The sequence below is a fragment of the Tachyglossus aculeatus genome, chromosome 11, assembly GCF_015852505.1.
Source record: "Tachyglossus aculeatus isolate mTacAcu1 chromosome 11, mTacAcu1.pri, whole genome shotgun sequence".
Taxonomy (NCBI): Eukaryota; Metazoa; Chordata; class Mammalia; order Monotremata; family Tachyglossidae; genus Tachyglossus; species Tachyglossus aculeatus.
This window is the reverse complement of record NC_052076.1, coordinates 9623377-9638541: the sequence shown is the minus strand read 5'-3', so window position 1 is coordinate 9638541 and position 15165 is coordinate 9623377. Positions and strand designations below refer to the sequence as shown.

At 45.9% G+C, this 15165-nt stretch overlaps 1 protein-coding gene across 1 annotated transcript in view; it reads right to left on the bottom strand.

The window, feature by feature from the left end:
• BRD7 (bromodomain containing 7) overlaps nt 1-14787 on the bottom strand; it is a 32113-nt gene extending 17326 nt beyond the window's left edge. Inside the window, exons 1-4 of the mRNA XM_038754090.1 lie at nt 14712-14787; nt 5779-5987; nt 777-909; nt 350-407 (exon numbers count right to left, since the gene is read on the bottom strand). Coding sequence (XP_038610018.1) covers nt 350-407; nt 777-909; nt 5779-5987; nt 14712-14760 — 449 coding nt within the window. The 5' untranslated portion in view covers nt 14761-14787. The remainder of the gene's footprint in view (nt 1-349; nt 408-776; nt 910-5778; nt 5988-14711) is intronic.
• Between the last annotated feature and the right edge of the window lie 378 nt (nt 14788-15165).

Below are 15165 nucleotides of genomic sequence, written 5' to 3'. Positions count from 1 at the left end.
CTTAGTGAAAGAGAGCATGAACCATTCCTTGTTTTCACCTTATCGTCAGAAAATACGAAGATTAATTTCATAGAAAACCAGCCGACGGATAGAGGGCCGATCCCAATCAACCCGACCCTACCGTCTGTAATGCTAAGGCCTCTTGTAGTACTTCTCCTGCCAGACCAAATATTTACCCTCCATTTTCAAACCCAAGGAACTGGAGGTAGGCCACACAACTGCAATTAAGTGGGGGGCGGTGGTGGGAAGCAAAAAGCAGCTCCTATGCCTGACACCTTAGCCAAGGTTATCAATTTTCAGTTTCCCAGGGGGATAAAATGTTCAAAAACAACGACGACAACCCATTTACCTCTGCAGTTGCCTCATCAGTTGGTTCAGAGCTTCCTGAAGAGGGGTTTGTTCCACTTCTAGGGCACAGAGGAAAAGAGTTTTAAGGAGGGAAAACTTGGCGGAAACTAGTCTAACTGCTTTTAGGAGGCGGTTTATCTTTTAAACCTTGTGTTTTGGGCCTCGCCAGAGCAGGGCCTCTCCAACTATGCACTCGCACGCCAGCACTGCGGTCTTGGTTTGGAGACGGCATTTCATTATTCCGGCTAACTTCAAGGGGTTTAACGTGAAATGTGAGGGGAAGAGGGGAACGCTGTTTGGTATTAAGAAAACCGGAGGCCCCGACGGAGCATCTGAGCCCGAGCCCTTTTCCCAAGCCCCAGCTTGGAGGTCATTTCCGCTTCTTCGGGGCTTTCATGCAGGACAAGTGAATTCTTGGTTGTTCCCACCTTCTTGCTTGGCTAACGAACTCGCTAGCGGTTTCTCCGGGGGCAGTTCCAGTCTTAGGGGAGGAGTCTGACTCTGGAGTTCTTTTTCTGCCTCGCCCTCGGGCCGGTCCCGGTCTCGCTTCCTTTTATCCTCCTAAGAGGGAAAATAAAATCGGGCCCATTTAGGGATCTTGCCGAAGAAGCTGTTGGGCCGCACGCATCTGATTCCCATTATTTTCAAATCTCTGGGGGAGAGAAAAAGAAGTTTCTGCTAAAAGAAACCGAGGTCTATAAACCTGGAATCTTCATGTATTCTGTTGCCATCTACTGGAAAAAGAGAAAATAACGGAGGCTGGTTCCAATGAGCCTTAAAATTGACATCAAATTACCAAAAGGGGCTGACAAATTGTCATCAGCCAGTCAATGGTATTTACTGAGTGCTTACTCTGTGTGGAGCATTGTACTAAGCCCTAGGGAAAGTACAATGCAATAGAGTTGGTACACAGGATTCTTAAAGAACTGACAGTCTAGTTTAAATAATGGCAAATTTCACGGAAAAACTAATGCCTGACTTACGGAAGAATGATTTTATCAAATGTTTATTTTCTAGGTCCAATTTGGACCTTCAAAATATTTTCCCTTTAACTTTTCAAGCTCTCTCATGACTGACGTCAGCACAGAAGCACTGCTCTCCTGAGTTCTGTGGCTCTGTCCAGAGAAATGATAGATCATACAAAGCAAATTCCTTCAGTCCAATTATTAACATTTTCCCCAAATCAAAATAATAATAATTATGGTATTTACTAAGTGCTTACTATATGCCAAGCACTCTTCTAAGCACTGGGGTAGACACAAGACAATCAGGTTGTCCCATGTGGGGCTCACAGTCTTCATCCCCATTTTACAGATGAGGTAACTGTGGTCCAGAGAAGTTAAGTGGCTTGCCCAAGATCACACAGCAGATATGCGGTGGGGCTGGGATTAGAACCCACGTCCTCTGACCCCCAAGCCCGTGTTCTTTCCACTACGCCATGCTGCTTCTCCTAGCACTTAGAACAGTGCTCTGCACATAGTAAGCGCTTAACTAATGCCGTTCATTATTATTATTATTACTCCTGGAACCATCTTGATCCCATTCTCACATTCCTTCTCTTTCTCCATCCCTACAATGATCCCCCCCAGGGATTTCAATATCTATGTGGATGTCCCTAACGACCCTTCCACTGTCCACTTCCTCTGTCTCCAACTCCAAGCCACCTCACACACTCGCTAACATGGACATACGCTCGATCTCATCACGTTTAGTTATCGTAAAGCTCTACCCTCACCAACTCTGAAATTCCAGTATCCTACCATAACCTCCTCTCCCACACATCTGTCTTGTTCCCCTGTCTTTGATCTTTCACTCCCTCCGATTTTCTAAAAGCCAACATGCCCCACTAGGTCTCCTTACTCAAACCATCTTCTCAATGCACAGATCGACATCATCAGTACTGCCCTCTCCACTGACCTCAACTTCTTCGCTCCCCTGTTCCTCCTCCGATCTTGTACCACTAACTCACAACCCTGGATCACTTCTACAGTCTGTTTCCTCCACTCCTGAGCTTGAGCCACGGAGTGCCGGTGGTGGAAATCCAGACACCAGGCTGACCGCATGCATCTAATTTTCATCCTTACCTGCTTTGATTCTGCCCTCTCCGCCTGACAACAGTACTTCATCCTTATTCCCTCCTGTACCGATTGCAGTCCCAAATGTTTAACTTCCTTTTCGACCCCCGGACCCCTCCATCATAATGATCTGGCTTTCAGCCTAAGCTGGAAGGAACGTAGGGCTTCCATCCTCCTTTGACAGATGATGAAACTGAGACACAGAGTAGTTAAGTGACTTGCCCAAAGTCACCCGACAGACAAGGGGCAGTGCTCTTTGTACAGGGCTCTTCCCACAGTATGCTCTATTGACTGATTGGCAGAGCGAGGACTAGAACCCAGGTCTTGGGCCCAGAGTAGGCCCTCAACAAAAACTGGTCAATCCCCTTTTTGAGCCCACAAAGTGACACACAATGCATTGAAACAGTGAGTTTACGTTGAACTGCTAGGGGTGGAGAGCCTGAAACGACACCTAGAAATCCTAGGGCTAACAGGCTGCCACTGGAGGGGTCAGTGTTGTATATAAGCCCTTTCCCTTGGGCAGATATGATAAAATCGAATATCTCCTTCTCCATTACTTAGTAGGGAATCAGTCTGGGTTAATGGCTTTTCTCTAGTTCACATCACATGTTCTACGGCAACAGGCAATGATTTCAATTACTTTTGGCCCAGCTGAACAGAGTCAACATTTGTTTAAAACTCACACTGGTAATGTGGGTGTAGTTTATCTTGGTCTCTCAAGCAATATAGCCCATCCATCATTTCCAGGGAAAGCATGTGCATGGTTTAAATTAAATAAAAAACATTCCCAAGAATATAAGTAATAAAGACTTGGATAGGAAACAGGATGCGGTTTAATGTTTTGCCTAATATTTTCTCCTACCAATCTTTTCCAGTCTTACTTACATCTAGGGAAGCAGTGTGGCTTAGTGGAAAGGATCCGGGCTTGGTAGATGGCATGGGTTCTAATCCTGGCTCCGCCACTTGTCTGCTGTGTGACCTTGGGCAAGCCACTTAACTTCTCTGGTCCTCAGTTACCTCATCTCTAAAATGGGGATTAAGACTATGAGCCCCATGTGGGAAAACCTGATTACCTTGTATCTACGCCAGTGCTTAGAACAGTGGCTTGGCACACAGAAAGTGCTTAACAAATACCATAATAATAATAATAATAATAATCTAGAAATAAACCCATTAAAATCACGGCTCATTCTTCCTCTTCGTCCTCCATCCTTCACAGTTTGGGCTTTCTAACAGAAAGAGTTTTAACTATTAATAAATCAATCAATGGTATTTATTGAGCGCTTACTGTAAGCAGAGTCATGTACTAAGTGCCTGGGAGATTACAAAAGACTTGGTAGACACGATCCCTGCCGTCTAGGAGCTGACCCCACTTAATGGACTGTAACTGGGAAGAGCTAACAAATACTGTTTAAGAGGCACAGACAGTGCACCAAGAAAATACAAATAAAAGCACCAGCAGTATGACTGGACAAAATTCAATAAAGACAAAGGAATCTCCAAATTAAAACTGTTCCAGAGGGATTCATTTATAAAGAAAATTTCTTGGAAATGGGAAGGAATAGGAGAGAAGAAGGGACAACATGAAAAGAAGAGAGGATGAAAGAAACTTATAAAAGGGCTAGTTTGGGGAAAACACCAAGACAAAAATCAGGAGTTATAAATCTGGAAAAGAATTATTTTGTAGGAGAGTCTTTGTTTGCTAGAGGTAGGAAAAAGCTCAGTTACCGAAAAAAATATGATTTAAACATCCCCTGCCGCCCACCTTGCTAAAACAGAAAAAAAAACAGAGGGGCATTATGGGGCATTTCCCTAAATAAAGCAGTTATATGAACAACAAAAACATGCTACAGCAAGCTATACACGCAATAGCAAGCTATTGTTGCTTTGTAACGTGCTCAAGGATAACCTAAAGGATGCCTAACCTAAAGGACGCAGGAAGTTAGTTTCCTCAATCAATCAATCAATCAATCGTATTTATTGAGCGCTTACTGTGTGCAGAGCACTGTACTAAGCGCTTGGGAAGTACAAGTTGGCGACATATAGAGACAGTCCCTACCCAACAGTGGGCTCACAGTCTAGGAGGAGTCCTCAGAAGAGCATCCAATTAAGAGGACACTTCCTAGTGGCTAATTTCCAGTATCAATCAATGGTATTCCTACAGTGCCTCCTGGGTGCAGAACAGTGCACTAAGAACTTGGAAAAGTACGATGCAAAGGAGTTGGTAGAACTTGTGGACAACTCATTTTCAGCTATAGAGATTCCACTAGGAGAAACAATGGCTGTTACAGCTTTTGATTTGGGATCTTTTTAATAAAACATGTCTCATTTCTAATATTTCCCTAAATAATTTACTTCATTCAACCAACCGGAGCCACCCTTCCGCTCATCTTGCCTCCTTCAAGGGGTGAAGAGCATTTCCCTCTAGACTGTAAGCTCGCTGTGGGCAGGAAACACGTCTACCAACTCGATTATATTGTACTCTCCCAAGAGTTTAGTACAATGCTCTGCACCCAGTAAGCATTCAAAAAATATGACTGATTGATTTACATGGCCGTTCTCCCTATACCTTTTAAATTCTCCTTCAAAAACACAAAATCATAGTATACAAAAAGACAGATCCCAGGGGCTGGAACAATGCATCTGCACTATTTCGCAACAGAGCACTCTCCAACATCAAGGTTTATTTCCCCACTACCCACCCCCTAAAAAGAGTTGGCTTTACTGATTAGATCCTATAATTTTCAGTGGAATAATATACCCAAAGAGCACCAGGCAATCTGGGGATAACCCAGCTAACTATGTTTGTAGCAGGGGCAGCAACTTTTTAACCAAAGACTCACAAGATGAGAAGCAACACGGCCTAGAAGATACAGCATGGGGTTGGGAGTCAGTGGGATCTGGGTTCTAGTCCCAACTCTACCACCTGTCTGCTGTATGATCTTGGGCAAGTCACTTAACTTCTCTGGGGCTCAGTTACCTCATCTGAAAAATACGGATTAAGATTGTGAGCCCCATGTGGGACAGGGACTGTGTCCAACCTGATTACCCTGTATCTACCGCAGAGCTTAGAACAGTGCCTGGCACGCAGTAAGCACTTACTAAATACCATGAAAAAATAAACAAAAGAAACATCTGCCAAACTGATAAGCCTCGACTCATAAGTCATTTTGCCAGAAATGAACTATGTGTTGGATTTCTTAGCTCTGAGGAGAACAACATTTGGGATACCAGGATAAACAGGTGGAATCGGTTAGTAGGCATTACAGACTTCAATCTCTGGTAAGTTCTGAATTCTGTCAGCGTTTTAACGACCAGTTCTTAGCTCAGCAGTATCAACTGCAAAGATCTCTACCTTTACTCTTCGCCTCTTCTTCTCCTTTTCTTCTCCTGGAGCCTGCTTTTCTCCTTTCTTTCGCTTCTTCCTCTTCCTGTCTTTATGTTTGTCATAGTCGGATCTGTCGTCAAAGAGGCTGGAATCATGTCCCGAGCTGCCCGTGGAGAGTTCTGTGACTTCATTTCCTCCCACTTTCAGCACCAGCTTCAAAGGCTTTTCGACATAATCTTTAAACAAAAAGAATAATTATTGAAGTATTTAAGTGGCAATCAATAGCATTCATTAAGCCTTTTCTGCATGTATAGCATCTGTACTAAGCATTTGAAAGAGTACAATACAACGGAGTTGACAGACAGGTTCCCTGCCCATAAGGAGCTTACAGTCTAAGCGGGGGAGTCAGACGTTGATATAAGTACGTAAGTGTTGTGGATCTATGAGTGGAGTAAATATCAAGTACTTAATAGGTAAAGATCCAAGTGCACAGGCGACGCAAAAGGGAGAGAAAGTATGGGAAAAGAGGGTTAAATCGGAGAAGGCCTCTTGGAGGAGATGTGATTTTAATAAGGCTTTGAAGGTGGGGAGAGTGGTGAGCCCACTGTTGGGTAGGGACTGTCTGTATATGTTGCCATTTTGTACTTCCCAAGCGCCTAGTACAGTGCTCTGCACATAGTAAGCACTCAATAAATACAATTGATGATATAAGGGGGTGGAGGGGACGGAGTTCCAGACCAGAGGCAGGATGCAGGCAAGGGCCCAGTAGTGAGACGGATGAGATCGAGGTACGAGTTGGCGTTAGAGGAGCAAGGTGTGCGGCCTGGATTGTAGTGGGAAATCAATGAGGTTAGGAGGGAGGGGGAGAGCTGACAGTGCTTTAATGCTGATGGTAAGGAATCTAATGCACAGGTGGATGGCAAACCACTGGAGATTCTTGAGTAAACCAATCAATCAATCGTATTTATTGAGCGCCTACTGTGTGCAGAGCACTGTACTAAGCGCTTGGGAAGTACAAGTTGGCAACATATAGAAACAGTCCCTACCCAACAGTGGGCTCACAGTCTAGAAGGGGGAGACAGAGAACAAAACCAAACATATTAACAAAATAAAATAAATAGAATAGATATGTACCAGTAAAATAAATAGAGTAATAAATATGTACAGATGTGGACTGAATTTTTTTGGAAAGATAATCCAGGCAGCAGAGTGAAGTATGGACTGGAGCAGGGAGAGGCAAGGAGGTCAGGAATGATGCTGATGCAGCTGAAGATGATGCAAGGAAGGACAGGATAAACGCTTCGATCAGCAGAGTAGCAGTTTGGATGGAAGGGAAAGGGTAGCTTTCAGAGATGCTGTGAAGGTAGAGTTGACAAGAAGTAAGAAATAAATGCCATAAAAAAAGATTCGGTGACAGATTCACTATGTGGATTGAATGAGAGAGAAGAGTAGAGAGTAACGCCAAGGTTATGAGCTTGTGAGTTAGGGAGGATAGTAGGTAATGCCTACAGTGATGGGACGGACAGGGGAAGGACTGGGTTTGGGTGGGAAGATGAGTTGTGTTTTGGATATGTTAAGTTTGAGGTGTCAGTGGGACATGCACTTAGAGATGTACTGCAGAAAGGAGGAAATGCATGAGAGGTAGATTTGGGAATCATCCACGTAGAGACGGTAGTTGATGCTGTGGGAGTGAATGCATTCTCCAAGGGAGTAAGTGTAGATGGAGACTAGAAGGGGACCTAGAATGGAGCGTTGAGGAACGCCCACTGTTGGATGGGAGGCAGTAGAGGAACCCGTGAAAGAAACTCAGAATGACAGGCCAGAGAGACAGTAGGAGAACCAGGACAGGGCAGTGTTAGTGAAGCCAAGGCTGGATAATGTTTCAAGAAAGGGGTATGGTCCACGGTGTCAGAGGCAGCTGAGAGGTCAAGCAGCTGAGCTCGGTACTAGGCTCTGGGGTAGGTACAAGCTAATCAAGTTGGACATATTCCCTGCCCCTCACTGTGCTCACAGTCTAAGGGGGAGGGAGAACAGGCATTGAAATCATTTAATGGATAAGGGAACTGAAGCTCAGAGAAGTCAGCTGACATGCCCAGGGTCACAAAGCTGACAAGTGGCAAAGCCGGAACCAGAAGCCAGTTTCTCTGACTCCCAGGTTTGCACTCTTTCCACTATAGGTCACACTGCTTCTCTGAAGAACGACAACCAAGTGAGATAAAACAAGGTTACCCTGCAAAGATCTAAACCTAGTATTTTCTTAAACGTGGGTCACTTGGTGCAACTGTAAATCTGCTCTGGGTGGTACTTTGATTACTGACCACATTCTGCTTAGTTTGTTGAAATTAGTAAATTGACATTTCCAAAAAAACCCTTGCCTTGGGAATTAATGACCTGATGATGATAGTTTCATTCAATCGTATTTATTGAGTGCTTACTGTGTGCAAAGTAACGTACTTAGTGCCTATTAAGCACTTACTATGTGCCCAGCTCTGTGCTAAGGCCCAGGGAAGATACAAATAACCAGACCGGGCATAGTTACTGTTCCAGATGGGACTCATAGTCAGAGAGGAGGAATGGGGGTCTTAACCCCATTTCACAGATGAGGAAACAGGCCCACAGAAGTGAAATGACTTGTGTAAGGTCACACAAAGGGAAAATGGAATTGGGATGAGAACTCATTCATTCAGTCATATTTGAGTGCTTACTGTGTGCAGAGCACTGTACTGAGCACTTGGGAAGTACAATTCAGCAACTAATAGAAACAATCCCTGCCCACAGTCTAGAAGGTCTCCTGTGTGGAAACCAACTCTTACCCACCCTTACTCCATTTTGTTTTCAGTCTTCATTCTGCATTAATCTACCTTACTTTCCTATATCATGCTTCAGCCACACCCTGTCATCAGTTAAGAAACCTGCTGCCACACTTGATTGGATGCCTGTTGTTGGTGTGAAGGAACACCACGCCCACCACGGGCTATAACTAGCTCCCTCTCTCAGCTGTCCCTAATGACGTTGAGCTTGCTTTTAGGGGGACAGGCTTCATCCGTCCTCACCCATGTAGCTCTGTATTAATACTGCTTGTTGCTGTGACTTGATTTTTTCTAATTTTTTTTTTTTTTTTGACCTGGACTCGACACCTGCCTCCCCATCCTGTGCGCCCTTCACTAGACCAACTGGCTTCGACTACGGTAAGTGGGCCCTTGGACCGGGGACTCCGGCAACACTTTAGAAAGCTGGCTCCAACCTGCAAATCTATGGGATGTCTCTGGGCTGGAGAGGGAGGGCTTGGTTTGGCCTTACTAATAACAACAATAATCCTCTCTTGCACCTGGCCCTTCTCACCCCTTTCTTAATAGTAATAATGCTGATGTTTAAGCGCTTACTATGTGCCAAGCACTGTTCTAAGCACTCTTCCCTTCAGCCCCTCTCACAGTCCTCTCACCCTTCTTGCATGCGTTCCCTCTCATCCCTCTCAATAATAACAATAATGCTGGTATTTGTTAAGCGCTTACTATGTGCCAAGCACTGCTCTAAATGCTCTTCCCCTCAGCCCCCTCACCCCTCTTGCCCCCAGCCACTCTCATCCCTCTCAATAATAATAATGTTGGTATTTGTTAAGCGTTATGTGCCAAGCACTGTTCTAACTGCTCTTCCCCCCAGACCCTTTCATTGCTCTCATCCCTCTCAATAATAATAATATTGGTATTTATTAAGCACTTACTATGTGCCAAGCACTGTTCTAAATGCTCTTCCTCTCAGCCCCTCTTGCCCCCAGCCCCTTCTCAAAAATAATAACGTTGGTATTTGTTAAGCGCTATGTGCCAAGCACTGTTCTAAGCGCTCTTCCCCTCAGCCCCCTCAACCTTCTTGCACCCGGCCCCCCTCATCCCTCTCATAATAATAATAATAATAACAATAATAATAATAATGTTGGTATTTGATAAGCACTATATACCAAGCACTGTTCTAAGCACTCTTCCCCTCATCCCCTCTTGCCACCAGCCCCTTTCACCCCTCTCGTCCCTCTCTTAATAACAATGATAATTTTGGTATTTGCTAAGCGCTATATGTCAAGCACTGTTCTAAGCGCTCTTTCCCTCAGCCCCTCACTGGTCCCCTCTCCCCCAGCTCTGTCACCCCTCTTGCCCCTGGTGCCTTTCACCCCTATCTTAGTAATAATAGTAATAACAATATCGGTATTTAAGCCCTATTCATTCATTCAGTCGTATTGAGCGCTTACTGTGTGCAGAGCACTGTACTAAGCACTTGGAAAGTACAAGTTGGCAACATATAGAGACAGTCCCTACCCAACAACGGGCTCACAGTCCAGAAGCGGGAGACAAGCAACAAAACAAAACATATTAACAAAATAAAATAAATAGAATAGTAAATATGTACAAACATATATACAGGTGCTGTAGGGAGGGGAAGGAGGTAGGGTGGGAGGGAGGGGGAGAGGAAGGAGGGGGCTCAGTGTGGGAAGGCCTCCTGGAGGAGGTGAGCTCTCAGTAGGGCTTTGAAGGGAGGAAGAAAGCTAGCTTGACAGATATGTGGATGGAGGGCATTCCAGGCCAGGGGCAGGATGTGGGCCGGGGGTCGATGGCGGGACAGGCGAGAACGAGGCACAGTGAGGAGATTAGCGGCAGAGGAGCGGAGGGTGCGGGCTGGGCTGGAGAAGGAGAGAAGGGAGGTGAGGTAGGAGGGGGCGAGGTGATGGACAGCCTTGAAGCCGAGAGTGAGGAGTTTTTGCCTGATGCGTAGGTTGATTGGTAGCCACTGGAGATTTTTGAGGAGGGGAGTAACATGCCCAGAGCGTTTCTGCACAAAGATGATCCAGGCAGCAGCGTGAAGTATAGATTGAAGTGGGGAGAGACAGGAGGATGGGAGATCAGACAGGAGGCCGATGCAGTAATCCAGTAGGGATAGGATGAGAGATTGAACCAGCAGGGTAGTGGTTTGGATGGAGAGGAAAGGGCTACGTGCCAAGCACTGTTCTAAGTGCTCTTTCCTCCGCCCCTCCCCCAGCCCTTCTTGCCCCTGGCCCCTTTCACCCCTCTCTCTGGTCCCCTCTCATCCTTCTTTTAGTAACAATAATAATAATAATGGTATTTAAGCGCTATGTGCCAAGCACTGTTCTAAGCGCTCTTCCCCTCAGCCCTTCCCCCAGCCCTGTCACTCCTCTTGCCCCCGGCCCATTTCACCTCTCTGTTGTCCCCTCTCATCCCTCTCTTAGTAATAATAATAATAATAATAATAATGATAATGATAATAATAATAACGATGATGATGAAGCACTATGTGCCAAGCACTGTTCTAAGTGCTTTTCCCCTCAGGCCCTCCAACCCTCTTGCCCCCAGCCCCTTTCACCCCTCTCATCGCCCTCTTAGTAATAATAATAATAATGGTATTTAAGCGCTATGTGCCAAGCACTGCTGTAAGCGCTCTTCCCCTCAGCCCTTCACTCCTCTTGCCCTCGGCCCCTTTCACCCCTGTGGTCCCCTCTCATCCCTCTCTTAGTAGTAGTAGTAATAATAATAATAATAATGGTATTTAAGCGCTATGTGCCAAGCACTGTTCTAAGCGCGCTTCCCCCAGCTCTGTCACCCCTCTGTGGTCCCTTCTCGTCCCTTGCCCCCCCTCCATCCCCCCATCTAACCTCCTTCCCTTCCTCACAGCACCTGTATACATGTATATATGTTTTTACATATTTATTACTCTATTTATTTTACTTGTACATATCTACTCTATTTTATTTTGTTAGTATGTTTGGTTTTGTTCTCTGTCTCCCCCTTTTAGACTGTGAGCCCACTGTTGGGTAGGGACTGTCTCTACATGTTGCCAACTTGTACTTCCCAAGGGCTTAGTACAGTGCTCTGCACACAGTAAGCGCTAATAAATATGATTGATTCTCATCCCTCTCTGAGTAATAATAATAATAATATTTAAGCACTATGTGCCAAGCACTGTCCTAAGCGCTCTTCCCCCGGCCCTGTCACCCCTCTGTGGTCCCTTCTCATCCCTCTCTGAGTAACAATAATAATAATAATATTTAAGCGCTATGTGCCAAGCACTGTTCTAAGCACTTTTCCCCTCAGCCCCTCTTGCCCCCGGCCCCTCTCATCCCTCTCTCAGTGGTCTCCTCTCATCCCTCTCTTGGTAATTAATAATAATAATAATAGTATTTAAGTGCTACATGCCAAGCACTGTTCCAAGCGCTCTTCCCTTCAGCGCTTCCCCCAGCCCTGTCACCCCTCTGTGGTCTCTTCTCATCCCTCTCTGAGTAATGAGAAGCAGCGTGGCTCAATGGAAAGAGCCCGGGCTTTGGAGTCAGAGGTCATGGGTTCAAACCCCGGCTCCACCACTGGTCAACTGTGTGACTCTGGGCAAGTCACTTAACTTCTCTGTGCCTTAGTTACCTCATCTGTAAAATGGGGATTAAGACTCTGAACCCCACATGGGACAACCTGATCCCCTTGTAACCTCCCCAGTGCTTAGAACAGTGCTTTGCACACAGTAAGCGCTTAATAAATGCCATTATTATTATCATTAATGTTTAAGCGCTATGTGCCAAGCACTGTTCTAAGCGCTTTTCCCCTCAGCCCCTCCAACCCCTCTTGCCCCCGGCCCCTCTCATCCCTCTCTTGGTAATAATAATAGTAATAATAACAATAATAATAATAATGCTATTTAAGCGCTATGTGCCAAGCACTGTTCTAAGTGCTCTTCCCCTCAGCCCCTCCAACCCCTCTCTTGGTAATAATAATAATAATAACAATAATAATAATAATAATAGTATTTAAGCTCTATGCGCCAAGCACTGTTCTAAGGGCTCTTCCCCTCATCCCTCTCTTGGTAATAATAACAATAATAATAATAATGGCATTTAAGCGGTATGTGCCAAGCACTGTTCTAAGCGCTCTTCCCCTCAGCCCCTCCAACCCCTCTTGCCCCCGGCCCCTCTCATCCCTCTCCTGGTAACGATAATAACAATAATAATAATAATGGTATTTAAGCGGTATGTGCCAAGCCCTGTTCTAAACGCTCTTCCCCTCAGCCCTTCCAACCCCTCTTGCCCGCGGCCCCTCTCATCCCTCTCTTGGTAATAATAATAATAACAATAATAATAATAATAATAATAATAATGGCATTTAGGCTCTATATGCCAAGCCCTGTTCTAAGCGCTCTTCCCCTCAGCCCCTCCAACCCCCCTCATCCCTCTCCTGGTAATAATAATAATAATAACAATAATAATAATAATGGTATTTAAGCGGTATGTGCCAAGCCCTGTTCTAAGCGCTCTTCCCCTCAGCCCCTCCAACCCCTCTTGCCCCCGGCCCCTCTCTTCCCTCTCCTGGTAATAATAATAATAACAATAATAATAATAATAATAATATTTAAGCGGTATGTGCCAAGCACTGTTCTAAGCGCTCTTCCCCTCAGCCCCTCCAACCCCTCTCTTGGTAATAATAATAATAACAATAATAATAATAATGGCATTTAAGCGGTATGTGCCAAGCCCTGTTCTAAGCGCTCTTCCCCTCAGCCCCTCCAACCCCTCTCTTGGTAATAATAATAATAATAACAATAATAATAATAATAATGGCATTTAAGCGGTATGTGCCAAGCACTGTTCTAAGCGCTCTTCCCCTCAGCCCCTCCAACCCCTCTCTTGGTAATAATAATAATAACAATAATAATAATAATGGCATTTAAGCGGTATGTGCCAAGCCCTGTTCTAAGCGCTCTTCCCCTCAGCCCCTCCAACCCCTCTTGCCCCCGGCCCCTCTCATCCCTCTCCTGGTAATAATAATAATAACAATAAATAATAATAATAATAATAATAATAATATTTAAGCGGTATGTGCCAAGCACTGTTCTAAGCGCTCTTCCCCTCAGCCCCTCTCTTGGTGGTAATAATAATAACAATAATAATAATAATGGTATTTAATTGGTATGTGCCAAGCACTGTTCTAAGCGCTCTTCCCCTCAGCCCCTCCAACCCCTCTCTTGGTAATAACAATAATAATAATAATGGCATTTAAGCGGTATGTGCCAAGCACTGTTCTAAGCGCTCTTCCCCTCAGCCCCGCCAACCCCTCTAATCCCTCTCCTGGTAATAATAATAATGATGATAATAATAATGGTATTTAAGCGGTATGTGCCAAGCCCTGTTCTAAGCGCTCTTCCCCTCAGCCCCTCCAACCCCTCTTGCCCCCGGCCCCTCTCATCCCTCTCCTGGTAATAATAATAATAACAATAATAAATAATAATAATAATAATAATATTTAAGCGGTATGTGCCAAGCACTGTTCTAAGCGCTCTTCCCCTCAGCCCCTCTCTTGGTGGTAATAATAATAACAATAATAATAATAATGGTATTTAATTGGTATGTGCCAAGCACTGTTCTAAGCGCTCTTCCCCTCAGCCCCTCTTGGTGGTAATAATAATAACAATAATAATAATAATGGTATTTAATTGGTATGTGCCAAGCATTGTTCTAAGCGCTCTTCCCCTCAGCCCCTCCAACCCCTCTCTTGGTAATAACAATAATAATAATAATGGCATTTAAGCGGTATGTGCCAAACACTGTTCTGAGCGCTCTTCCCCTCAGCCCCTCCAACCCCTCTCATCCCTCTCCTGGTAAGAAGAATAATAATAATAATAATAATGATGATAATGACGATGGTATTTAAGCGGTATGTGCCAAGCACTGTTCTAAGCGCTCTTCCCCTCAGCGCTTCCCCTCGCCCTGTCACCCCTCTTGCACCCGGCCCTCTCACAGTCCCTCCCCCGCCCCCCCAGCTTTTGCACCCGGCCCTCTCACAGCCCCCCCCCCCCAGCTTTTGCACCCGGTTCCTTTCGCCCCTCTCACTGGTTTTTCTCCCCCCCCCCGCCCCCAGCTCTTGCACCCGGCCCCTCCTTTCACCCGTCTCACTGTCCCCTCTGCGCCCGCTCCTCACCCTCATACAGGTGTTTATCCGACTTGTGCTTCTTGTGCTTCTTGCCCATGTCTCCCCCGCCTCGGCCCCGGCCCCGGCCCCGCCGCCCGATTCCCGACCCCCGCGCCAGGCCGCACCGCTTCCGGTCCAGGCGGTGCAGGCAGCGAGCGACAGCGGCCCGGAGGGCCAGAGCGTCGCGAGGGCGGCGGGAGGGAAGGGAGGGCCCCGCGCCGGCGCCGGGACACCGCCAGCCCCGGCGCAGCGCCCCCTTCCTGCCGGAGGACGGAAGCGCACCCTCCGCGCCAGGCTGCCCGCCCGCCTCGCGGGAGCGGGAGGGGAACACTCATTCATTCATTCATTCATTCATTCATTCATTCATTCATTCATTCATTCATTCATTCAATCGCATTTATTGAGCGCTTACGGTGTGCAGAGCACTGCACTAAGCGCTTGGGAAGTACAAATAGGCAACATT